This window comes from Protomyctophum parallelum, assembly GCF_964188405.1.
Source record: "Protomyctophum parallelum genome assembly, chromosome: 2".
In the NCBI taxonomy this organism is placed as follows: Eukaryota; Metazoa; Chordata; class Actinopteri; order Myctophiformes; family Myctophidae; genus Protomyctophum; species Protomyctophum parallelum.
Genome location: NC_139699.1, coordinates 13,894,743 through 13,920,050, shown reverse-complemented (window position 1 = coordinate 13,920,050; position 25,308 = coordinate 13,894,743). Strand labels below are relative to the sequence as shown.

The 25,308-nt window shown below is 39.7% G+C and overlaps 2 protein-coding genes and 1 long non-coding RNA gene across 4 annotated transcripts; 2 read left to right on the top strand and 1 right to left on the bottom strand.

The window, feature by feature from the left end:
* The first annotated feature begins 621 nt into the window (after positions 1-621).
* Positions 622-24,243, top strand: LOC310855114 (low choriolytic enzyme-like). 2 transcript variants are annotated; one of them, XM_083760006.1, is made up of 10 exons: positions 622-709; positions 19,472-19,502; positions 20,450-20,515; positions 21,177-21,341; positions 21,521-21,638; positions 22,020-22,198; positions 22,311-22,392; positions 23,291-23,412; positions 23,669-23,739; positions 24,114-24,243. In XM_083760006.1, exons 1-9 carry the CDS (start codon positions 635-637, stop codon positions 23,719-23,721), a joined length of 891 nt encoding a protein of 296 aa, XP_083616132.1. In that variant the 5' UTR covers positions 622-634; the 3' UTR covers positions 23,722-23,739; positions 24,114-24,243. The 2 variants fall into 2 exon arrangements, with proteins under 2 accessions (XP_083616132.1, XP_083616131.1); XM_083760005.1 differs by lacking the exon at positions 622-709 and adding an exon at positions 18,660-18,758.
* On the top strand, positions 1,328-5,730 carry LOC310855116 (low choriolytic enzyme-like). The gene is made up of 9 exons (XM_083760008.1): positions 1,328-1,354; positions 1,828-1,890; positions 2,458-2,622; positions 2,836-2,953; positions 3,361-3,539; positions 3,670-3,751; positions 4,654-4,775; positions 5,132-5,203; positions 5,493-5,730. Exons 1-8 carry the CDS (start codon positions 1,336-1,338, stop codon positions 5,182-5,184), a joined length of 801 nt encoding a protein of 266 aa, XP_083616134.1. The 5' UTR covers positions 1,328-1,335; the 3' UTR covers positions 5,185-5,203; positions 5,493-5,730.
* On the bottom strand, positions 13,191-13,954 carry LOC310879147. The gene is made up of 2 exons (XR_014570950.1): positions 13,615-13,954; positions 13,191-13,327 (listed from the first exon to the last, which is right to left on the bottom strand). It is a non-coding gene; the product is annotated as an uncharacterized lncRNA (long non-coding RNA).
* Positions 24,244-25,308: the final 1,065 nt, after the last annotated feature.

Genomic DNA, 25,308 nt, shown 5'->3' with positions numbered 1-25,308 from the left:
CTGTCGTGATGGTTTGGTTGGGGCTGACATTCCCGTCATAGACCTTTTCATGATTATTAGTCATGAACACATTCTCTAGACACCGGCCATGTGCCAATTTTGCCTGCCTCATTTAGATTTTTAGCTTTTTTTCTGTTAATTTCAGTGCACTGAGATCTTTGTTTATGAAGGCTGTTTTCCTTTCATTTATTACCCCTTTTATATCCTTGGTCACATATGATTTATTATTTGGGTACATTTTTATCCCCTTTTTCGGAACAACCAAATCTACACGGAAATTAATGTAATCATTTGTGACCATAGTGAATTCATCCAATGAACCGTTTCCAAAAGTGTCCCAATCAATCCATTTCTGGGAGGGGGAGGGGGGCACGTTGAGGCAAAAGGGAAGGTGCCCAAGACCCCCCCTGCACGTGCCAGACAGTTGTTGTGATATTAGCAGTGAAGTTGCGTCGGTTCGTTTAAATGCCACAAACAAACGGTGGATATTCTGCAACCGTTTCCACATTGGAGAAATGTGACAACAGAGTGAGAGCTCCATATAAGGTCCACATTCAGTTGATCAGACAGTATATATATAAGGGTCCTCCGGTGATTCGTACCAGACAGACAGAAGGAAGGACGGACATCAACCATGTTGTCTTTCATCCAGGTTTCTGTGCTCATTGGCGCTCTCTGCTGCTCTGTCCATGGCTTTGTCATAATAAAGGTAATTATTCTAATTTTGTATAAAAGTATAAAAGTCTGGCATTCAGAATTGACTTTAGTAAAATAGTAAAAAAAGGGATTTTTTTTAGTTTTTGTCGCATTTCTGGTTTTAATATTTTTATTATGTTTTTTTCAAAATAGGAAAAAAAAAAAAAAAAAGACAAGAATAAAAAAGAACAGGGCATGATTTCATTCTGAATGAGTACACTACAATAAATTACACTGCTAGATTGTGTAAAGAGTGGAGGACATACAACTGAATGCTGAGGTTCAATGTGACATTAATTGAGCAAGGTGATCTAGAAATGGCTGCCATATAACATAGAACTTATTTGAAGTGTGTGTGTGTGTGTGTGTGTGTGTGTGTGTGTGTGTGTGTGTGTGTGTGTGTGTGTGTGTGTGTGTGTGTGTGTGTGTGTGTGTGTGTGTGTGTGTATCTATGTCTGTGTGTGTGTGTGTGTGTGTGTGTGTGTGCGTGTGTGTGCGTGTGTGTGTGTGTGTGTGTGTGTGTGCGTGCGTGTGTGTGTGCGTGTGTGTGTGTGTGCGTGCGTGTGTGTGTGTGTGTGTGTGTGTGTGCGTGTGTGTGTGTGTGTGTGTGTGTGTGTGTGCATGCAGGCTTCATTTGATATGAGCGACGAAGGCCCTGGTAAGGCTGCTCTTCTTCATATAATTAAATTTGAATCTATATTAAATGCTTTATAGCATGAATATTGTTATACAACACTATGAGTAGGCTATGTATGAGTTGCTAACTATAATTATTATAATCAGATTATGAATAAAGCATTATAATATAATAATGTTATTACAAGGCATGCAGTATAAGTGGTCATTTGGGTGCTTTAAACTAAAGGGATATATTTCACTTTCAAAAAAATGTTTTGGTCATTTTATCGTCTGCTCAAACTCATTTTTAACTGCTGCGATGCATTGTCCCCTTTTCAAAGCACAACCAACCATAAATGACTTGTCTTTTAGTTCTACTGGATCTCCACTAGTCCCTCCACAACATTTTACTTTGTTGATGAAATAGTTTTAGTCATCATAGCTTCGTTTTTTTTTTACTTACAAGTTACACACAACAGTGTTACCTGTAATGAATGGTGTCTTCTTTCACAGACAACTCCACTATGGAAGAATTGTCTGCAGCCTCCATGATCGAGAAGGCCAACGCTCACATCGGTATGTTCACCTCCACTGTAATGATATACATGTCCTCAATCACAACCACTTCAACCTTACTGTATCTACCTAGATGACCGGAGTCCCCCAGGGCTCTCTTCTAGGTCCACGAGTATTTCCCTCTATATCAAATCACTTGCCTTAATCACTATGTAAATGTTTAAAATGTAATTTTGTCCAATCTGTATGGTAGACTAGAGTATGTAAATGTTATTGTGTCTTACAGAGGCCTCGTAACGTCGATCCTAACATCTTCCCTTTTCTATGTTGATTGTTTGTTTTTATATACTGTGCTAAATAAATACATACAAAAAAAATACAACATAACTATACAATCTGAGTGTTTTGGTACGATGATGCGCAACCGCGACGCACCACCGCTCCCAGCCATGCCGGTCCTCGAGCATTTTATGACCTGGCAGCCGGTCTGTGCCGTGGTAATGGCATGGTTGGGAACCCCTGTTTTAAATGAAGCCCCAGATCTGTACTGCCGGTTGCCAACCTCCTAATTGGCCCTCGGTGTGGGCATGGCTGCCCACATGACATTGATGTTCCTCCTGTTCCCAGGAGTGGGCAATGACAAGCTAGGCCTAACGATAGTGGACATGGACATCGCCGTGCCGACAGGCCTGGGGAACGCCGACCCGTGCACGGGACGAGCACGCAGCTGTCTGTGGCCCAAGGCTACCGACGGACGCGTCTATGTACCCTTCACCATCTCCAACCGATACGGTATGTACAATTTGGAAAACATTATAATACGATCATTACAGTTGTATACATTATAATAAGATTATTACAGCTTTGATAACATTATAATACGATTATTACAGTTGTGATAACATTGTAATTGGATCATCACAGTTGTAATTACATTGTAATAGCAATACTACAGTTGAAATCACATTGTAATAGGATCATCACAGTTGTAATGAACCTTTCCAGCGGCCAACGAGAGGAACCTCATCCTCCAGGGTCTGAACTCCTTCGCTCCGTCAACCTGCGTCACTTTCTACCAGCGAAGAAACGAGAGAGCCTTCCTGAACATCCAGCCTCAACAAGGGTAGAAAGGAACCCAATTCACACACGCTCATGAATATGTTGGTTTTTTAACCCATCATTTCCCTCAATATAGCAGATAGAAAATCCATAGATATTTCAGAAAATATTTATATAAATTATTTTAAGCGTGGAACCAAGCCATCCAGGCCCCTTGTGAATCATGACCATAACACATTTGAGTAGGCCTATGTGTCAATATTTGAAATCCACAAAATAAAGGGAATGTATACTTTTGTGATAAAAATAATATGTACATTAATAATAGGGCTATTTACTTGTGACCCATAAACATTGGTCCGCGACCTACAAATGGGTCGCGAGACCCACTGCTTGGGAAACAAACAGAGGACATTTGACATCCCAGAACCTAATCATGTGATCTCCATCCTCCTCCTACACCACACGCAGGTGCTTCTCGTTTGTGGGTCGCCAGGGCAACGCTCAGACGCTGTCTCTCCAGCGCAGGGGGTGTGTCTTCCTGGGCACCATCCAGCACGAGTTGCTCCACGCGCTGGGCTTCGACCACGAGCAGACCCGCTCCGACCGTGACCAGAACGTACGAATCCTTCTGCAGAACGTGCAGCCTGGTGGGTGGATTCTGACTGGCTGCAGAGCCCTGCTTAGATTGATTGATTGATTGAATCCTTTATTAACTATGTGCGTGCGTGCGTGCGTGCGCACTTCTGTGCATTCTAATCGATCTTGATTTTCTCTCAGGAACGGAGGGGAATTTCCGCAGGATCAACACCAGGAATCTGAACACTCCGTATAACTACAGATCTGTCATGCACTATTCAGGGTAACTCCATTAAGCTTTCACTATAATACATTAATTGACACTAGTGGAAAAAGTACTCAAATATTTTACTCTCTCTCAGCTGGGGTCCTTGGCCTGAAAGACGTTGAAGACCCCTGTATGATAGTGTAATAACATGCTATCCAACCATAACTCTGTAATTGCAGTCATTATTTCTGATTATAATTTCGGCTTATAATAAAAAAAGAGAAGTGCAGTAAATAAAAAGCATGAATGAAGCCTGATTCATACTTTGGTGATACAGGGCATCGCTCGACAAATATAATATATTTTCAAATGAAGGAGTTTATACGTTTTCAAATATAAGAATAGCAGAATAAGATAATCTTACAAGCTTACAATGTGCTAGCTTACAATGTGCTGTAAGCTTGTAGATGTGCTATTTCCCCTATTTTAAAGAAATTCCGAGAGCATAAATTATTCAAAATGTCAGTGATGTCATTTAAGTTATTTGTCATATCTGACCCGTGCAATTTTTTATTATGATCCTATAAAACATAACAGTCAACCAAAAATATAATTCTAACTCATATGTTCCAACGTTCAATGCTAAAAACACAATTTAAATTGTTAATTGCAATAATAATAATATAATTTTACGACAATTAAATGTCAACTTAAAGCAGTAGTTGAATGACCTATTTTCTGTCAATTACACACCCATGAAGCCTTGATTTCATGGAGATATTTTCGTTCTTGTAAGCCAATAATTTGATGACCGGATCATCGGCCAATAGGTGACTCAGTAGGAGACTCCACTTTGAGTCTTGAGACTCCACCGGTCATTAAAATGATTGGAATATGACAAAAATAAATTACTACTCTAAGAATCGCCTCATGCAGCTCACAGTAAAATTTGTGTTTTTTCCCCCTCCACGGTATAGCACCGCCTTCTCCCGGAACGGCCGTCCCACCATCGTGCCGATCCCCAACCCCAACGTCCGGCTGGGCAACACCCAGATGGACACCACCGACATCCTCAGGATCAACCGCCTCTACCAATGCAGTAAGTATACCACACTATTTCCGTCCATGCTAAACCCCTTATCCCTAAACTACTTTGCCTTTGCCTTTTTCTTTTTACTATTTTGATTCTCAACCTTTTCAGGCTGTGCCCCCCCCCCCCCAAATAATCCTATAACTATATTTGAACTGGGGACCCTCAACATATAATCATAATTGAACTGGGGGGACCCCCTACACTGACAAGCATTTGGAATGTAAGAGTTGGGGCATTACATTTAGTTTGACTCCACAGATAAATGTTGTAGATTGGCTATTTTCTCAATGTTTGCAAAAATGTTGGCCAATGTGTTTGCCCAGTTTTTATAGTATAGTTTGACTGTACTATCTCCTCCACAGGCACATCTGACCCCATGTTCCCCCCTGACGAGAATATGGAGGACCTCTTATAAGACACTCATGGAACCAAAGGTAAAGACTGTTATTATGTATTAATTTAACCCTTTGAATATATATGTGTGTGTGTGTGTGTGTGTGTGTGTGTGTGTGTGTGTGTGTGTGTGTGTGTGTGTGTGTGTGTGTGTGTGTGTGTGTGTGTGTGTGTGTGTGTGTGTGTGTGTGTGTGTGTGTGTGTGTGTGTTTTTCTATCATTGAATTTGTTTTTAATTAATGAAAAATGTTTTTTTTATGTTTTGATAGTAAATAGTCAAAACAAAATGTAGGAAACAACAGCAGATGTCTCTCCTGTCTTCTCCAACAGGGAGAGCTGTAGGAGGAGGATGAGAAGAAATGAGTGTGCAGCTTTGCTTCTGATTATTATAAAACAAACAGCACATGTTAGGCTGGTTGAATAAGCTTTGATGTCATCAATATTTACTTTTTATATACTACAAAAAATGTGTTTTTGACTTTGTGCATGCCAACAGACGTGCATATAACTTCTGTATTGATCAAACATAAAAAAAAACAATAAAAACAATACTGTGGCATTATAAAAACCTGTTAATCTACATTCATTTCTGTGTCGATTGACGTTGAATCCAGTGTTACAGTACATAATATCCTCTGTCGGGTAGAAACCTCAAAATCAATCGAATAGAAATAGGGGGGGAAAGGCTCAAAAGCTTGTAGATCGACTATTTCTGCTTTTGTGCAACGAATTGTATAGTGTGACCAAGTAGGACATTATTTACTAAATAAACAATGTTTAAAATACGGAGATAAAGAAGTTCAAGGTTCAAGGTTCAATACAATACAAAACAATACACAATATACAAGACAACAAAGGCACACAGTGACCCGTACAACATTAAAAACCTAGTGCAAAAGAGGAACATCACCTCATAACCTTCGACCCCTACCCTGTCTGCCCTCTGCAAGGACTCTGTTAAGGAGGGTGATTGACAGAGGGACAAAGGAATGCTTGTACCTATTATATTTGCACGCATGGACCTCGTACCTCCTACCTGATGGTATTAGCCGATACTCAGGGTATATTACATGGGAGGGGTCAGACACAATTTTCTTAACCTGTCCAATGGTGGCCTGCTCAAACATGACCTGGGGGGTGATCGGAGGTGGAGACATACCCATGATCTTCCCTGCCATTTTGGCTAATCTAAGGATCTCATATTCTCACCAGACAGTGAGAATATGAATGTTAGATTGGTGTGGTAATCTCTACTGTATTGCTTACATGTCAGTGATAGGTATACTGTACAGTATTATACAGTGGTGTAAAGTAACTAGGTACATTTACTCATTTACTCAAGTACTGTACACCCAGATGACACAGGATATTGTATCTGGCATGACTAACGTGTAAACAATATAGTGCTATTTGGCACCTCTGGTGCTATTTGGCCTCTATCATTAAAGGTGCTACCCTTTGGCAAAGGTACTATATAGCACCTTTAAAGATTAGTGCTATATAGCACCTTTAACAACCGGTGCTATATACAGCACCATTTGTCAAAGGTGCTATATAGCACCTTTAAAGATTGGTGCTACATAGAACCTTTAAAGATTGGTGCTATATAGAACCTTTAAAGATTGGTGCTATATAGCACCAAAAATGGTTCCCCTATGAGCCAAAAGACCACTTTTGGTTGTATACAGCACCGTTTTGTTCTTGTGCCGCTGTGCAGATCAAACTTCTTCATCAACAGCACTATCATCACGGTGTTTTGTAAATTTGCGTTTGTTTGCACATATCTTTCTTATGTTGGATTCATGTTAATGTGTATTTTCAGACATGCCACTTAAACCCTCAATACTTAGTATACTTGATCTTTGGGTGTACTTGGACTGCTCTTTTTCCTAAATCTCTTTACCCGAAATAGCCGATCTACAAGCTCACACAAGCGCTATGAGCTTGTACAGTATATCGGCCATTCTATGTGCATGCATAAAGTGAGTGTCAAATCGATTGGCAACGTGAGTGGCAAAGTGAGTTTAACGTCGTTTAAACGTCAATCAGATTGGTTTGGATGTATGGGCTGTCAAGGCCAGAAAGTATTTTTTGCCACTCAGTAGGCATTCCTGCATAACTTCCAGCTATGATGATCATGTCACGTGCATACCCTCAGGGTTCCCCAATTAGCAGCCCGCGGAGCGCCCCCTTGTGGCCCACAGAAGAATTTCAATTTTGTTTGGGGGGGTCCCAGATATAAATGGCATTAAATTGGGGTCAGTAGCCTCAGCATGTCAAACTGGGGGTCCTTTTCAAATGGGGTCTTGCCCTGAACATTAATTTCAGGGCAAGACCTCGACCTCGCGCGTGCCGACTCGGCCCCCAGCCTGGTACCGTAGTCAAAATATGGCCCTTGAGGAAAATTAATTGGGGAAAAGCAATGTCCAAGCATCAATCAATTTAAAGCAATGTACAAAAACATGATATTTTCAAGATACAGGGAGGAAGAAAATTGATTTCATGAGTACTCAAAATATATTATATTTATGTATATTATATATTATATTATATTTGTGTAGAATGTTTTGTTATATGGGTATTAAATTGTCTATATATTAAAATAGACAATCTTTGGATTACGTAGAATACAGATGTATGTGTAACTGAAAAGTAATTTCAGTTAAAGAGGGGTGGGAGTTTATAAGTTTTTACTTCTTCTCACTCCTTTTCGGATATGCTTCGATTTATTTATTGTATTTTCCTTTTATTTCTTCTTGCTATTTTTTCTGTTAACTTTGTTATTTAAATTATTTTTCATTGTGAATTGCAAGGAATTGTTCTGTTTATTGGCATATTGAAATAAATATGACAAACAAACAAACAAACAAACCCAGGGATCCTAGGGGTCAAGTGGTCAAGTTCCAATCACACAAATAATTGCCGGGACCACCTGTTGCTCTAGTCTAGTCTATAGCAATTGTGATCAAAATATAGATCTTTAACTTTTTAAACAACAAAAGAAAACATGATAGTTTAAACAAAAATAATAATAACACACTCCGTTTGCATTGTTGAGTGACTATTGTCAAAGGCAGGAAGTGTGGAGTCCGACAACACTACACATTATGTTCATGTTTGTGGTTTTAATCGTATATTGTCTGTTCCGTAGAAATGACAGAGTGTATGGGTTCAACAGAACGCAAGCTTCTAATTAAACAACACCCAGAATATCGTACTTTATGTCATTGTTTCTGTATGATCTATGTTGTTTTCATTTTAATGGCATTGTTTTATTTTAGACCTTGTTAGACAGATGTTTTCACAGCCAGGAGTTCCGCCTGCCCTTTAGATTATAGAGTAGTGTCACGCTCTCTGGACTACTGGCTTTTACCCTGGCAGCACTTTAAAACAGGGCTCTGAAATGTTGATGCCAACAGTGGTGGGAAAAGGTACTCATATATTTGAGGGGCGCTAGCCCCTCCAATGCATGGCTTTCCGAAAATTACATCATAACCCAGCCAAGTCTATGGACTTTTAATATTTGTCCGTAGCCTAATTATAATCTTCCCATCCCAGCCATAGTCTATGTGGTTCCCAAACTATGTGGTGCATGCCCCCCTTGTGGTGCGCGAATACCCTCTAGCGGGTGCGTGACATGAAAAAGGTAATGGCGGTTTTATTTAGCACAAATGGCGCAGCCATGGGAGTATACAGCAGCTGCATGTCTCTCAGTGCAGTGACATTCTGTGATTATTTGCCATACAATTATAATTTTCAGCCAAATGCAACAAGACTTAAAGTATGATGTAATGTGTGCCAGCCAAGTCTATGGACAATGTAAGACGTCATCTGACTAATATAAATACTGCCCTTCCTGCGCCCTTCACTTCACACTTTACTTAAGTAAAAGTATTAATAGGCCTACTGCAATGTAAAAAAGAATCTGTTAAAAGTCAAAGTTGGCCTGTACGGTTAGCTCAATCGTCTGGGCACCTAGGCTGCCAAGCCAGCCGGACGGAGGCCGTCGGGCTCCACTCCCGAGCCCGACGGCCTTTGCCGCATGTCACTCCCCATCTGTCTCCCCCTTTCCTGTCTGTCTACTGTTCCCTATCAATAAAGGCATAAAGAAAGTAACAAAAACAAGTAAAATTCAGGAATGTTATCGAAATAAACTTAAAGTACCAAATGTAGAAGTTATCCAATACAAATGGCCAAGGGCTGAAGTGGTACTTTACTTAAGTAAAAGTATTAATAGGCCTACTGCAATGTAAAAAAGAATCTGTTAAAAGTCAAAGTTGGCCTGTACGGTTAGCTCAATCGTCTGGGCACCTAGGCTGCCAAGCCAGCCGGACGGCATGCCGCGGGCTCCACTCCCGAGCCCGACGGCCTTTGCCGCATGTCACTCCCCATCTGTCTCCCCCTTTCCTGTCTGTCTACTGTTCCCTATCAATAAAGGCATAAAGAAAGTAACAAAAACAAGTAAAATTCAGGAATGTTATCGAAATAAACTTAAAGTACCAAATGTAGAAGTTATCCAATACAAATGGCCAAGGGCTGAAGTGGTTACTCAAGGTTTTGTAATAATAATCTAAATCTACAAAGTAACTAGTAACTAAAGTTTTCAAATAATTGTAGTGGATTAAAAGTATAATATTTGCCTCTGATAAGATGGAGTGGAGTAGAAATAAGTGCTGAAAAGTAGAGTACTTGAGTAAATGTACTTTACACACCATCCTTTCTACACTGTGGGTACCGCTACTGTACGTGTAGCTCAGTAATGTGGTGGACGTAATGATCCTCCACCACTGCTTGTTAGAGGTTTTCACTGGGAGGCATGAGGCCGCCTTCTACATAGATTACAGACTTGCACTCTCTGGATTGGATTGCTCGTGGGCTACTGGGTTTTAAACTGGCATCCCTTTAGAGGAGCATAGAGACACAGCGTTCAGTTGTTATGCTCCTGGCCCACACGATGTGGAACAAACTGACAAAACCATGCAGCTCAGCTAAAACGATCAACTTTTTTAAATTGCAGCTAAAAGTTAAAGCCGTTGGAGCTGACTTTTATTGGCCATTATCCTACTGTAACGTTACTTTATTATGCTTCTGTAATCTGTTTGACCCTTGCTTGATTTTAATTTGTGCTTTTCTTGGGTGGCACAGCAGTGGTAAAGTGCCTGCCCACCACTTCCACCCCCGGAGTCTGGGGGTTCGAATGCACTGCGGTGAGATTTGGCAGACGAGTCAGTCGGATACAACAGCAGTGACAACACACAGAAATGCATGTGGGGAGGAATTGATTTAGCGTAACTACATTGGGGACGGGAAGCCTTTGCTCCGATCCACATCAAACTTGGCACAAACACTGTTCATAGGTCTGCCATGACAATGGTAGTCACACCAAAAAAACATTGTCACACCCCTGCCTTGGGTGAGGGTGCATTCTCTAAGCACAACCCGACATAAGCAAAGAATGGCAAAGCATGCAGTTGGCAGATTTTAACATACACTAACAAAACAAAGGAGACGACCAGATATAAATCCTTGGAGATTTAACAGCTCCATCACCGTAGTAGACCCAGCATACAGCAGCATACTCACAACCTCATGGGAAAGGTGTTCAGCCCTTATATAGCCTCTATACACAGGCTTTCATTTCGTCTAGCCCTTATATAACCCACTAAACAGGCCAAATAACAGGGTGATTTGTCCCTTCTGTTCAAATAAACCGGGATAAAATACATTTACTTTTAATTTAACCTTGTAGTGTAGATCTTTAACTTAGCTTTCACTTTGTTTTCAGTGTCCCTCTTTGACGCAAAAAAACCTTGTCCACAGATAAGGAAATGGTTTGGCCCAATTTTGGCCCCAATCAGTTGTGTTTCCTGGCAAACATTGAACGTTTTGAACCTGATTTTGACTGTTTGATGATCCAGAGCAGACAGTGAGAGAGATGATGGTGATCGATGTTGTTTGAATAAATAACCTAAACTTTGTAGCTTGCTTGTTTGTCCAATGTGTCCAACTGTCCATAGACCACCCACCAAGCGTGCACTTTGGGCATGTATTGTACAGCACAATCAGTTGCATTCACATCTTGACTCACCTACCTTGTTTAAATGCTTCAAACTGACAAGTACCAGCAATGACACACTGATGGACGGAAGAGGGTGAGCAAGCTATCTGTGTTTATGTGTTTCTATGTATCTTATTCAAGTTATATGGGCCCCCTTGAAAATGAGATCTATGCTGTGAGGGGCTATATCCCTTCAATACAAATCTAAATCTAAAATATTTTTGTGACAATGTCTGGTAACCTTGTCACATACACACACATATGGGACTCACTACACCAGTGTTATCCCTTCAAATAGACATAACTGACTGGCCATTGCTCTGATCCCCGCAATATGGCCACATTTGAAGGCCTGGAAATCAAGTACAATATCCTGTCATCCGGGTGTACAGTACTTGAGTAAATGAGTAAATGTACCTAGTTACTTTACACCGCTGTATAATACAGTACAATATACATATCACTGACATGTAAGCAATACAGTAGAGATTACCACACCAATCTAACTGTAACTGCTCCTATCCAGCAGAATAACAAACGCTCCAACTGATATCTTAAGGTTGTTTATTTCCCCAAGACAACGTGAAAAACTGCAACACAAAACATAACAATATTCTTTTACACACAATGAAACATGAAATATGAATGTCCTTGTTGTCAGTCAATCATGATGTCCGTATTATATATAAACAAACACAATGGTACACAAACAATTAAACAATCGACAGAAGTACAACACTGTTTACAAACAAAGAAAACACCAACATGTAACATACTGTGTGCGCCTTCTGCAGATTATTTTAGGAGAGCTACGTTATCTTCTTATATTCTTTATCTTCTCTTATATTCTTTATCTAAGGACGCTCTCTTTTAGACGTGAGAAGAGCTCCTTGCACCACTGAAACTCAGCTTGTTCTGAGTTCAGCTCACACAGGTGCAATCGATGCTGCCTCACTCTAATCACAGGGCTCTTCTCCTGCATGCCCAAACCCAACAGGTGATTGAAATGAGGTGATTAGCTGCTTAATTCAACCTGCCCATGAACCAGACAAACAGAACACAAATACAGAGCACAGTAGACGGCACTATCTCACCATGCATTTACCATACAAACACCCAACATACATATAATGTTCACATATTATACACCTTCAGAAAGGTAAGCAATAAAATAGAATATTACAAAATACCCATTGCTGGGACAGCTACACTAACATTAATATTCTCACTGTCTGGTGAGAATATGAGATCCTTAGATTAGCCAAAATGGCAGGGAAGATCATGGGTATGTCTCCACCTCCGATCACCCCCCAGGTCATCTTTGAGCAGGCCACCATTGGACAGGTTAAGAAAATTGTGTCTGACCCCTCCCATGTACTACACCCTGAGTATCGGCTAATGCCATCAGGTAGGAGGTACCAGGTCCATGCGTGCAAATATAATAGGTACAAGCATTTCTTTGTCCCTCTGTCAATCACACTCCTTAACAGAGTCCTTGCAGAGGGCAGACAGGGTAGGGGTCGAAGGTTATGAGGTGATGTTCTTCCTCTTTTGCACTAGGTATGTTGGTGTGTGTTTTTTTAATGTTGTACGGGTCACTGTGTGCCTTTGTTGTCTTGTATTGTGTATTGTTTTGTATTGTATTGAACCTTAAACGTCGTCTTTATCTCCGTATTTTTATCTTCCGTTTATTTTGTAAATAATGTCCTAGAAATATCCGATCTACAAGCTTTTGAGCCTTTCCCCCCTATTTCTATTTGATTGATTTTGAGGTTTCTACCCGACAGAGGATATTATGTACTGTAACACTGCATGGATTCAACGTCAATCGACACAGAAATGAATGTAGATTAACAGGTTTTTATAATGCCACAGTATTGTTTTCATTGATTTTTTTTATGTTTGATCAATACAGAAGTTATATGCACGTCTGTTGACATGCACAAAGTCAAAAACATATCTTTTGCAAGAGTATATAAAAAGTAAATATTTATGACATCAAAGCTTATTCAACCAGCCTAACATGTGCTGTTTGTTTTATAATAATCAGAAGCAAAGCTGCACACACATTGTCTCATTTCTTCTCATCCTCCTCCTACAGCTCCCCCTGTTGGAGAAGACAGGAGAGACATCTGCTGTTGTTTCCTACATTTTGTTTTGACTATTTACTATCAAAACAGAAAAAAACATTTTTCATTAATTAAAAACAAATTAAATGATAGAAAACACACACACACACACACACACACACACACACACACGCACGCACGCACGTGCGCGCACACACACACACACACACACACACACACACACACACACACACACACACACACACACACACACACACATATATATATTCAAAGGGTTAAATTAATACATAATAACAGTCTTTACCTTTGGTTCCATGAGTGTCTTATAAGAGGTCCTCCATATTCTCGTCAGGGGGGAACATGGGGTCAGATGTGCCTGTGGAGGAGATAGTACAGTCAAACTATACTATAAAAACTGGACAAACACATTGGCCAACATTTTCACAAACATTGAGAAAATAGCCAATCTACAACATTTGTCTGTGGAGTCAAACTAAATGTAATGCCCCAACTCCTACATTCCAAATGCTTGTCAGTGTAGGGGGTCCCCCCAGTTCAATTATGATTATATGTTGAGGGTCCCCAGTTCAAATATGATTATAGGATTATTTTGGGGGGGCACAGCCTGAAAAGGTTGAGAATCAAAATAGTAAAAAAAAAAAAAAGGCAAAGGCAAAGTAGTTTAGTTGTATTGTGTTGTATTTTTTGTATTTATTTATTTAGCACAGTATAAAAACAAACAATCAACATAGAAAAGGGAAGATGTTAGGATTGACGATACGAGGCCTCTGTAAGACACAATAAAATTTACATACTCTAGTCTACCATACAGATTGGACAAAATTACATTTAAACATTTACATAGTGATTAAGGCAAGTGATTTGATATAGAGGGAAATACTCGTGGACCTGAAGAGAGCCCTGGGGGACTCCGGTCATCTAGGTAGATACAGTAAGGTTGAAGTGGTTGTGATTGAGGACATGTATATCATTACATTGGGGGTGAACATACCGATGTGAGCGTTGGCCTTCTCGATCATGGAGGCTGCAGACAATTCTTCTTCCATAGTGGAGTTGTCTGTGAAAGAAGACACCATGTTACAGGTAACACTGTTGCGTGTAAGTAAAAAAAAAAACGAAGCTATGATGACAAAAACTATTTCATCAACAAAGTAAAATGTTGTGGAGGGACTAGTGGAGAAGAGATCCAGTAGAACTAAAAGACAAGTCATTTATGGTTGGTTGTGCTTTGAAAAGGGGACAATGCATCGCAGCAGTTAAAATTGAGTTTGAGCAGACGATAAAATGACCAAAACATTTTTTGAAAGTGAAATATATCCCTTTAGTTTAAAGCACCCAAATGACAACTTATACTGACTTATAATCACATTATGCATTCAGTAATTATAATGCAATATAACTGTGATTATTATTGTTATAGGCTTATTAGTCTCGTGGAGCCAGACAACTATTCCACAATCTCCGAATGCTATATACATAGAGTCTGGAACTATAGCTCCCGAAATCTGAGTATGGAAGCTGCGATTTCCGTTCACGAAAATATATTTTAAAATATCTTCAGAGCTTATTTTTTATTTCCTTCTCTGCTAAGCAACATGCATGCTTACATGATTTCTATTTATATTAGGATAAATGTGCGCAACTGTAAAGACGAAAAGGAAGTGGCGAGGAGGCTCCACTTCCGCTTTATATAGTTTACTCATGACAGCTCTTCTGTTGCTCCAGACTGTATGATGAAAGCATTTGAAAATGCTATGCTAGCCTGGCCATGGCCAGACAAATATTTCATTCTTTTTAGCAATGGCAAGCTATTGCTATGCATCCTATATGCTTTATATAATGCTTTATTCATAATCTGATTATAATAATTATAGTTAACAACTCATACATAGCCTACTCATAGTGTTGTATAACAATATTCATGCTATAAAGCATTTAATATAGATTCAAATTTAATTATATGAAGAAGAGCAGCCTTACCAGGGCCTTCGTCGCTCATATCACCTGACACACACACACACACACACACACACACACACACACACACACACACACACACACACACACACACACACACACACACACACACACACACACACACAGTATGCTACTTCTTTCTATAGGAACCTAGTACTTATACAGTAACAACTGTAAGTACATTTACTCAAGTACTGTACAAAATATCACAACAACTGTCAGGCACGTGCAAAAATCGGCATGCGCTATGCACACCTGTACCCTTTCCTTGGGTTTGGGCAGCTGCCCCCACAGTGCTTTCTGCACGGCCCTGACAACTCTGGATGCTTCTCCTAATAGGTCTTCAGGCCTTCAAAATGGTGATCCTGCGTGTTGGCACTGATCAGAGCAAATGTCACCGAACTGTATATAAAGGACGGACCGTTAATTTGTAGTAGGCCACTCTATATGAGGACGTTAACAGCATTTATTTAATATTAAAGTAGGCATATTTATTATAAATAAATCATTCTGATTCTGATGCCTCGTCCTGATTGAGATAGCGTGGTCATGTCCAGTCGCAAAGCACACGGCACATCTCTTGAACAACTAAAATAATGCCTGGACTGGACTGATTGGGAAACTTTTGGAAACGGTTCATTGGATGAATTCACTATGGTCACAAATGATTACATTAATTTCCGTGTAGATTTGGTTGTTCCGAAAAAGGGGATAAAAATGTACCCAAATAATAAATCATATGTGACCAAGGATATAAAAGGGGTAATAAATTAAAGGAAAACAGCCTTCATAAACAAAGATCTCAGTGCACTGAAATTAACAGAAGAAAAGCTAAAAATCTAAATGAGGCAGGCAAAATTTGCACATGGCCGGTGTCTAGAGAATGTGTTCATGACTAATAATCATGAAAAGGCGTGGGACACTTCCGACACTATGAAGTCTATGACGGGAATGTCAGCCCCAACCAAACCATCACGACAGACAATGAACCTGGCCTTGCTGACGACCTAAACACTTTCTTTGCCAGATTCGAATTATTGGACAATTCTTATAAGTGCACTGATATACCTAAGGCTGTAACACCTGCCCCCTCAGACAGAATCATCATCACAGAGGAGGATGTCAGGAAAGTGTACTAACATGAGGAAAGCCAATGGGCCGGATGAGTGCAGTGCTTTTCTCCTTATTAATTTTGCATCTGAGTTGGCTCCAGTGTGGCAACCAATATTTCAAACCTCTGTAGACACACACACAATTCCTCTGTCTTGGAAAACCTCACACATATAAAGCCATTACCCAAAATCCAATGTCCAAAAGAACATAAGGATTATAGACCCATTGCTCTCACTTCAGTAATTATGAAATCACTTGAAAGAATATTTTTACAACATCTTGTTAGTATAACCAAAGTTAAATTTGACCCCTGTCAGTTTGCTTAGAAAAAGGGTTGCGGCACAGAGGATGTGGTTGTCACACTGGTCCACTTAATTACGAAACACCTCAAATAAGAATTATGCAAGGGTGCTGTTCTTAGACTTTTCTTCAGCATTCAATACAATACAGTCTGATATACTAGTGTCAAAGATGGTACAGTTGGAACTGAATCCATAATTCCATACTTAATTCACTGGTATGCTTCCTTTCTCACTAACAGAGTACAGAGGCTGAAAGTGAACACAACCCTCTCCACAGCATTAACTACAAATGTTGGTGCCGCCCAGGGGTGTGTAAGCTCAGCTGTACTTTTCACCCTTTATACTGACAGCTGTTGTACTGAGGAATGTCTGTCTGATTGTCGCACCAACACACCAGATCAGTACATTCTAAAGTACTCGGTTGATACAACTTTAATTTCTCTTCTAGATAGTTCCAGTGATCCTGGACTGCACCAACACAGAGTAAATAAGGTGGTTGAATTGAGTGATAACAACGCTCTCATCATTAACACAAAAAAGACAGAAGAGATCATTTTTGGTGCACTACTAGAGACACACAGATCCCCCATCACTATTCATAGTGAACAGATTAACCAGGTATGTTCATATAAATACCTAGGAGTAGAAATAGATCATCTCCTGTCGTGGAAAGAATCAGTGTGTAAGAAAACAAGGCAAATAATCTTTATCCTTCGCCGTTTAAGATCCTTTGGTGCTAGTAGACGGATTCTTCTTTTGTTTTTCACTTCTGTTATTATGAGTGTTCTTCAGTACTGTAGTACCACCTGGTATGGATGTTTGTTTGTAGCCTTAAAGTCACAACTGCTGCAACAACTAAACATTTGTTAAAAGATTGTTGGACAACCACTTCAGAGGCTCTATACATCCACGTATGATAATAGCATCCTAAGTTAGCAAGGAATATCACCTCTAATACTAGCCATGGAGAGTATAGGTTGCTGCCTTCAGGAAGGAGATATGGTGTTCCAGCATACAATAAGGTCAGACTGAAGGTGTCTTTTGTCCATCAGTCGACTCTAAGGCTAAATCAGGATTTTGGCCAGGACTAGACTGAGCTGTGGACTTTCTGCCCTTATGTTTCTATGTATGTAACTGTATTTTCTTTTTTTTTGTCCTGTGTTATGTCAAATGTGTGTATATGTGTTGCATACAAGGCTGCTGGGTCGCAAAACAAATTTCAGTGCAAACTGACAATAAAGTACTATATCATAATATCATATCATATCTCTCCGGTAAAAAAAGGCGCACCCGTTGTCCTTTTACCTGTGCCTGCCGACCAAGTAAAAATAGCCACTCTACAGCTCACAACTGGTTGCAGACGCGTCACAGATTGCCAGATTTGTAGCCTAAATTCTAAGTTCTCTATATGGTCTGCAACCAAGGGTGCACAATTGTTTTATTATATAGCTTGTAGTACTAGATCTGCTCTCAAAGTATGCAACTCAACTCGACTTCATCCCATGATCTGGGAGAACAAATGTCGTTGATCATTTGTTTAATTGGCTTTATACCGGCATCAGAATCAGAATTATTTATTTCATTCAGAGTGAATAAATATGCTTACTTTAATATTAAATAAATGCTGTTAACATCCTCATATAGAGTGGCCTACTACAAATGAACGGTACTGAAGACCTGAAGACCTATTAGAAGCATCCAGTTTGAGGCAAAAGGAAGCTGTTGCATGTGCCTGACAGTTGTGATATTAGCAGTGAAGTTGCGTCGGTTCGTTTAAATGCAACAAACGAACGGTTTGTTGCAATGTTTGTTGCATTGCATTGTTTCCACATGTGTGTGAGTGAGAGCTGGGCTCCATATAAGGTACACATTCAGTTTATCAGACAGTATATATTTCTCTGGTGATTTGTACCAGACAGACAGAAGGACGGACTGACAGACAGACGGACAGACATCAACCATGTTGTCTTTCATCCAGGTTGCTGTGCTCATTGGCTCTCTCTGCTGCTCTGTCCATGGCTTTGTCATAATAAAGGTAATTATTCTAATTTAGTTTTATAGTATAGTATGGTTAATTAATATAATGTTGTGTGAACGGTGCAGGTTACAAGTATAAAAGTCTGGCCTTCAGAATTGACTTAATTGCATTTGTTGAGCAGTGGTTCCTATGGAGACACAAAGAGTCTCCTTTGTGACTCCATAGGGAACCACTGGTCATCAAATTATTAATGCGTCAAAAACTAAAAATATTCATGAATTCAAGTCTCTATAAGTGAGTAATTGATAAAAAAAAGTACTATTATGCAGAATATCCCATTTAAAGTTTTAAAAATATGTTGTGAGCTTGTAGAATAGCCGGAATATAGCCTATAATAGGGAGAGCTTATAGGTGGTTAATGTATGTTTATAGTATTAAAACTCTGAATCTAAAAAGTAACTAGTAGTAATGTTCAAATAATTGTAGTTGGGTAAAAGTACAATATATTCCACTAAAGTGAAAGTATCTCAAAATTGTACAGTACTTGAGTAAATGTACTTATAGTTGTTACTGTATAAGTTCCTATAGAAAAAAGTAGCATACTGTCACTGTTTCACCATTCCTGTTTCACCAAATCTGTGTGTGTGTGTGTGTGTGTGTGTGTGTGTGTGTGTGTGTGTGTGTGTGTGTGTGTGTGTGTGTGTGTGTGTGTGTGTGTGTGTGTGTGTGTGTGTGTGTGTGTGTGTGTGTGTGTGTGTGTGTGTGTGCAGGCTTCAGGTGATATGAGCGGCGAAGGCCCTGGTAAGGCTGCTCTTCTTCATATAATGTATTTTAATCTATATTAAATGCTTTATAGCATGATTATCGTAATATTGTTATACAACACTATGAGTATGCTATATGTATGAGTTGTTAATAACTATAATTATTCAGTATTATAATCAGATTATGAATAAAGCATTCTAAGCATATAGGATGCATATAGCATGCTTGCCATTGAAAAAAAAAATGAAATATTTGTCTGGCCATGGCCAGGCTAGCATAGCAAGACAGTGTTAGTCTCACGTTACCAGACTGTTGCCTCTCGCAATTTCCAAATGCTTTCATCAGTCTGGAGACTATAAAGGGGAAGTGGAGCCTCCTCGCCACTTCCGTTTCGTCTTTACAGTTGCGCACATTTACCCTAATATAAATAGAAATCATGTAAGCATATATAGCTTGTTGCTTAGCAAAATAGGAAATAAAATAAATAAGCTCTAAAGATATTTTAAAATATATTTTCATGAACGGAAATGGCAGCTTCCTTTCTCGGATTTTGGGAGATGTAGTTCCAGACTCTATATAGCATTCGGAGATTGTGGAATAGTTGTCTGGCTACACGAGACTAAAAAGCCTATAACAATAATAATCACTGTTATATTGCATTATAATTACTGAGTGCATTATGTGATTATAAATCAGTATAAGTGGTCATTTGGGTGCTTTAAACTAAAGGGATATATTTCATTTTCAAAAAATTATTTGGTAATTTGCATTGTCTCCTTTTCAGCCAACCATAAAATGACTTGTCTTTTAGTTCTATACTGGATCTCTTCTCCACTATATTCCACAACATTTTACTTTGTCGATGAAATTGTCATAGTTTTAGTCATCATAGCTTTGTGCTTTTTTTCTTTCTTTTTTACTGACACTTTATAAAGTTTACACGTAACAGTGTTACCTTTAATAAATGGTGTCTTCTTTCACAGTCAACTCCACTATGGAAGAAGAATTGTCTGCAGCCTCCATGATTGAGAAGGCCAACACTCACATCGGTATGTTCACCCCCACTGTAATGATATACATGTCCTCAATCACAACCACTTCAACCTTACTGTATCTACCTAGATGACCGGAGTCCCCCAAAGCTCTCTTCTAGGTCCACGAGTATTTCCCTCTATATCAAATCACTTGCCTTAAGCGTCACTATGTAACTGTTTTATGTATAAAATGTAACTTTGACCAATCTGTATGACTAGAGTATGTTAATGCAATCTGGATGTTTTATTGTGTCTTACAGAGGCCTCGTATAAGCCCCTCGTGGGCTTTTTGCCTCGTAGATCCTAACATCTTCCCTTTTCTATGTTGATTGTTTGTTTTTATACTGTGCTAAATAAATAAATACAAAAAAAGGACAACATCTTATAGAATCTGCATGGTAGAGTATGTTAATGCAATATAACTTAACTTATACAATCTGCATGGTAGAGTGTTTTGGTACGATGATGCGCGACCGCGACGCACCACCGCTCCCAGCCATGCCGGTCCGCGAGCATTTTATGACCTGGCAGCCGGTCTGTGCCGTGGTAATGGCATGGTTGGGAACCCCTGTTTTAAATGAAGCCCCAGATCTGTACTGCCGGTTGCCAACCTCCTAATTGGCCCTCGGTGTGGGCATGGCTGCCCACATGACATTGATGTTCCTCCTGTTCCCAGGAGTGGGCAATGACAAGCTAGGCCTAACGATAGTGGACATGGACATCGCCGTGCCGACAGGCCTGGGGAACGCCGACCCGTGCACGGGACGAGCACGCAGCTGTCTGTGGCCCAAGGCTACCAACGGACGCGTCTATGTACCCGTCAACATCTCCAACCAGTACGGTATGTACAATTTGGAAAACATTATAATACGATTATTACAGTTGTGATAACATTGTAATAGGATCATCACAGTTGTAATTACATTATAATAAGATTATTACAGCTTTGATAACATTATAAGATTATTAGTCGTGATAACATTGTAATAGGATCATCACAGTTGTAATGAACCTTTCCAGCGGCCAACGAGAGGAACCTCATCGTCCAGGGTCTGAACTCCTTCGCTCAGTCAACCTGCGTCCGTTTCTACCAGCGAAGAAACGAGAGAGCCTTCCTGAACATCCAGCCTCAACAAGGGTAGGAAGGAACCCAATTCACACATGCTCATGAATATGTTGGTTTTTTTAACCCATCATTTCCTTCAATATGCCATAGCAGTGGTGCCGCAGACAGAAAATCCATATAGATAATTCAGAAAATATTTATATCAATTATTTTAAGCGTGGAACCAAGCCATCCAGAGTAGGCCTCTGTGTCTTTTGAATTCCACAAAATAAAGGGAATGTATACTTTTGCGATAAAAATATATTAATAATAAAACAAGAAATGTAAAGCTAGGGCTATTTACTTGTGACCCATAAACATTGGTCTGCGACCCACAAATGGGTCCCGAAACAAGCAAAGGACATCCCAAAACCTAATCATGTGATCTCCATCCTCCTCCTACACCACACGCAGGTGCTTCTCGTTTGTGGGTCGCCAGGGCAACGCTCAGACGCTGTCTCTCCAGCGCAGGGGGTGTGTCTTCCTGGGCACCATCCAGCATGAGTTGCTCCACGCGCTGGGCTTCGACCACGAGCAGACCCGCTCCGACCGTGACCAGAACGTACGAATCCTTCTGCAGAACGTGCAGCCTGGTGGGTGGATTCTGACCCAGCTTAGATTGATTGATTGATTGAATCCTTTATTAACTGTGCGTGCGTGCGTGCGCACTTCTGTGCATTCTAATCGATCTTGATTTTCTCTCAGGAACGGAGGGGAATTTCCGCAAGATCAACACCAGGAATCTGGACACTGCGTATAACTACAGATCTGTCATGCACTATTCAGGGTAACTCCATTAAGCTTTCACTATAATACATTAATTGACACAAGTGGAAAAAGTACACAAATGTTTTACTCTCTCTCAGCTGGGGTCCTTGGCCTGAAAGACGTTGAAGACCCCTGTATGATAGTGTAATAACGTGCTATCCAACCAGCACTGCAATTGTTCATTAATTATTTCTGATTATAATTAAGGCGTAATAAAAAAAGAGTGCAGTAAATCAAATTCTAGTTTTAAAGAGCATAAATGAAGCCTGATTCATACATCTCTCGACAAATATAATATATTTTCAATTAGCTTATTATGCTATTCTTACAAGCTTACAACGTGCTATAAGCTTGGAGATGTGCTATTTCCACTATTTTAAAGAAATTCCGAAAGCATAAAATTATTCAAAATGTCAGTGATGTCTTTGTATTTAAGTTATTTGTCATAGCTGACCCGTGCAATTTTTGAGTATATATGATCCTATAACACATAGCAGTCAACCAGAAATATAATTTTAACTCGTATGTTCCAACGTTCAATGCCAAAAACACAATTTTACGACAATTAAATGTCAACTTAAAGCTACTTAGTTCATCCAAAAAACTACCTATTTTCTGTAAATTACACACCCCATGAAGCCTTGAATTCATGGAGATATTTTCGTTTTTGTTAGTTTAATAATTTGATGACCGGATCATCGGCCAATAGGTGACTCAGTAGGAGACTCTTTGGGTCTCGAGACTCCACTTTGAGTCTTGAGACTCCAACGGTCATTCAAATACTTGGCTTAGGAATATGACAAAAACAAACTACTACTTTAAATGTTGTAATGGCGACAGCTCTAATAATCGCAGTCCTATAATGTCCTCATGGAGCTCACAGTAAAAGTTGTGTTTTTTTCCCCTCCACGGTATAGCACCGCCTTCTCCCGGAACGGCCGTCCCACCATCGTGCCGATCCCCAACCCCAACGTCCGGCTGGGCAACACCCAGATGGACGCCACCGACATCCTCAGGATCAACCGCCTCTACCAATGCAGTAAGTATACCCAGGGCTCTATTTTTGTAAAATAATCTTTTAACTGAGGACCCACAACATATAATCATAATTGAACTGGGGGGACCCCCTACCCTGACAAGCATTTGGAATGTAGGAGTTGGGGCATTACATTTAGTTTGACTCAGTTCCACAGATAAATGTTGTAGATTGGCTAATTTCTCAATGTTTGCAAAAATGTTGGCCAATGTTTGTCCAGTTTTTATAGTATAGTTTGACTGTACTATCTCCTCCACAGGCACATCTGACCCCATGCTCCCCCCTGACGAGAATATGGAGGACCTCTTATAAGACACTCATGGAACCAAAGGTAAAGACTGTTATTATGTATTCATTTTAACCCTTTGAATATATATATATATATATATATATATAAATATATAATTGAATTTGTTTTTAATTAATGAAAAATCACACCTGTGTGAACTGAGTGTTGCAACTCCCCTCTCCCCCTGCCTCTGTTTCTGCCTCTGTTTCTGGCACAACAGAGCCACTTTTGCCCCTACTGGTCCTCTAAACATCGGGACATAGTCACATAGTCACATAGGGACATAGCTGTCCCTATGTTCCCTATGTTGCACCACTCAAAAATCTAGTAAAATCTACAAGCATGTGTGTATGGTGTACTCACTGTGTATACTTTGACAGATCTCTCTCTCTCTCTCTCTCCTGTCTTCTCCAACAGGGGGAGCTGTAGGAGGAGGATGAGAAGAAATGAGAATGTGCTTTGCTTCTGATTATTATAAAACAAACAGCACATGTTAGGCTGGTTGAATAAGCTTTGATGTCCTCAATATTTACTTTTTATATACTCTTGCAAATAATTATGTTTTTGACTTTGTGCCAACAGACTTGCATATATCCAATTCATTATACTTCCGTATTGATCAAACATTAAAAACTAAATCAATAAAAACAATGTGGCATTATAAAAAACCTGTTCATCTACATTTATTTGTGTCGATTCACGTTGAATCCAGTGTTACAGTACATAATATCCTCTCTGTCGCGTAGAAACCTCATAATGTTCAAAAACATTACTTTTCAGAATTCAAATCGAATAGAAATAGGGGGGAAATAGCAGACGTACAATCTCAAAAGCTTGTAGATCGGCTATCTCTGCTGCTTTTGTGCAACGAATTATAGTGTGACCAAATGGCCAACTGAACTTTAAATGTTTGCCAGGAACTAAATGATAAAACCTTGGAACCTTCATACTTTCACATAGAAACTCGATTCACAAACAGAACGATGCCCCTTACTGGTGGAAATGCACACTTGATACTTTGAAACAAAGTGTAGTTTGAGATATTTAACTTTAAGCACCCAATGCATTTCCAAAGGTTGACAATGTTTTTTCTAAAGTCACTGCGGTCGCAATTTTTACACTATGGATATATTATTTACATCACCAAGTTCGCACAGGTCTGCTCTCAGATTTAATCCAAAAACCTAAACTGTGTCATGTATACATTTTGAGTTAAGACCATTAATATCAATCAACCCATGTCCCTCTGCATTATAGCAATTAGTGTGGTGGTCTAGTCTTTGGTAAGTCTTTCTCAGTGGTGCAAACTGCAAAGTAACTAAGTACTGTACATGTTCAAGTATAAGTGCTTACTGCTTACAATGCACAGTGCAATAATTCCAGCATTTGACAGCGTTAGTTACTTGTTACTTTTCAGATTAACCTACAGTAACCACATACAGCCAATCTACAATGTGGCTTGTGCTTGATCTGATATTTTCTGAAAATTTGAGTAGGCTACTTGGTACTCAAAGTATATTTTGATGCTAAAACGCTTGTATATTTTAGCATCCCCCCCCCCCCACACACACACACACACACACACATCCCCCACCCCATACTCCATCGCC

Coding starts and splice junctions, on each gene's coding strand:
- LOC310855116 (XM_083760008.1), top strand. Junction 1,891..2,457: donor GAAGGCCAACGCTCACATCG/GTATGTTCACCT, acceptor TCCTGTTCCCAG/GAGTGGGCAATGACAAGCTA. Junction 3,540..3,669: donor TCTGCAGAACGTGCAGCCTG/GTGGGTGGATTC, acceptor ATTTTCTCTCAG/GAACGGAGGGGAATTTCCGC.
- LOC310855114 (XM_083760006.1), top strand. CDS start 635: ATGTTGTCTTTCATCCAGGTTTCTGTGCTCATTGGCGCTCTCTGCTGC. Junction 710..19,471: donor ATGGCTTTGTCATAATAAAG/GTAATTATTCTA, acceptor GTGTGTGTGCAG/GCTTCAGGTGATATGAGCGG. Junction 20,516..21,176: donor GAAGGCCAACACTCACATCG/GTATGTTCACCC, acceptor TCCTGTTCCCAG/GAGTGGGCAATGACAAGCTA.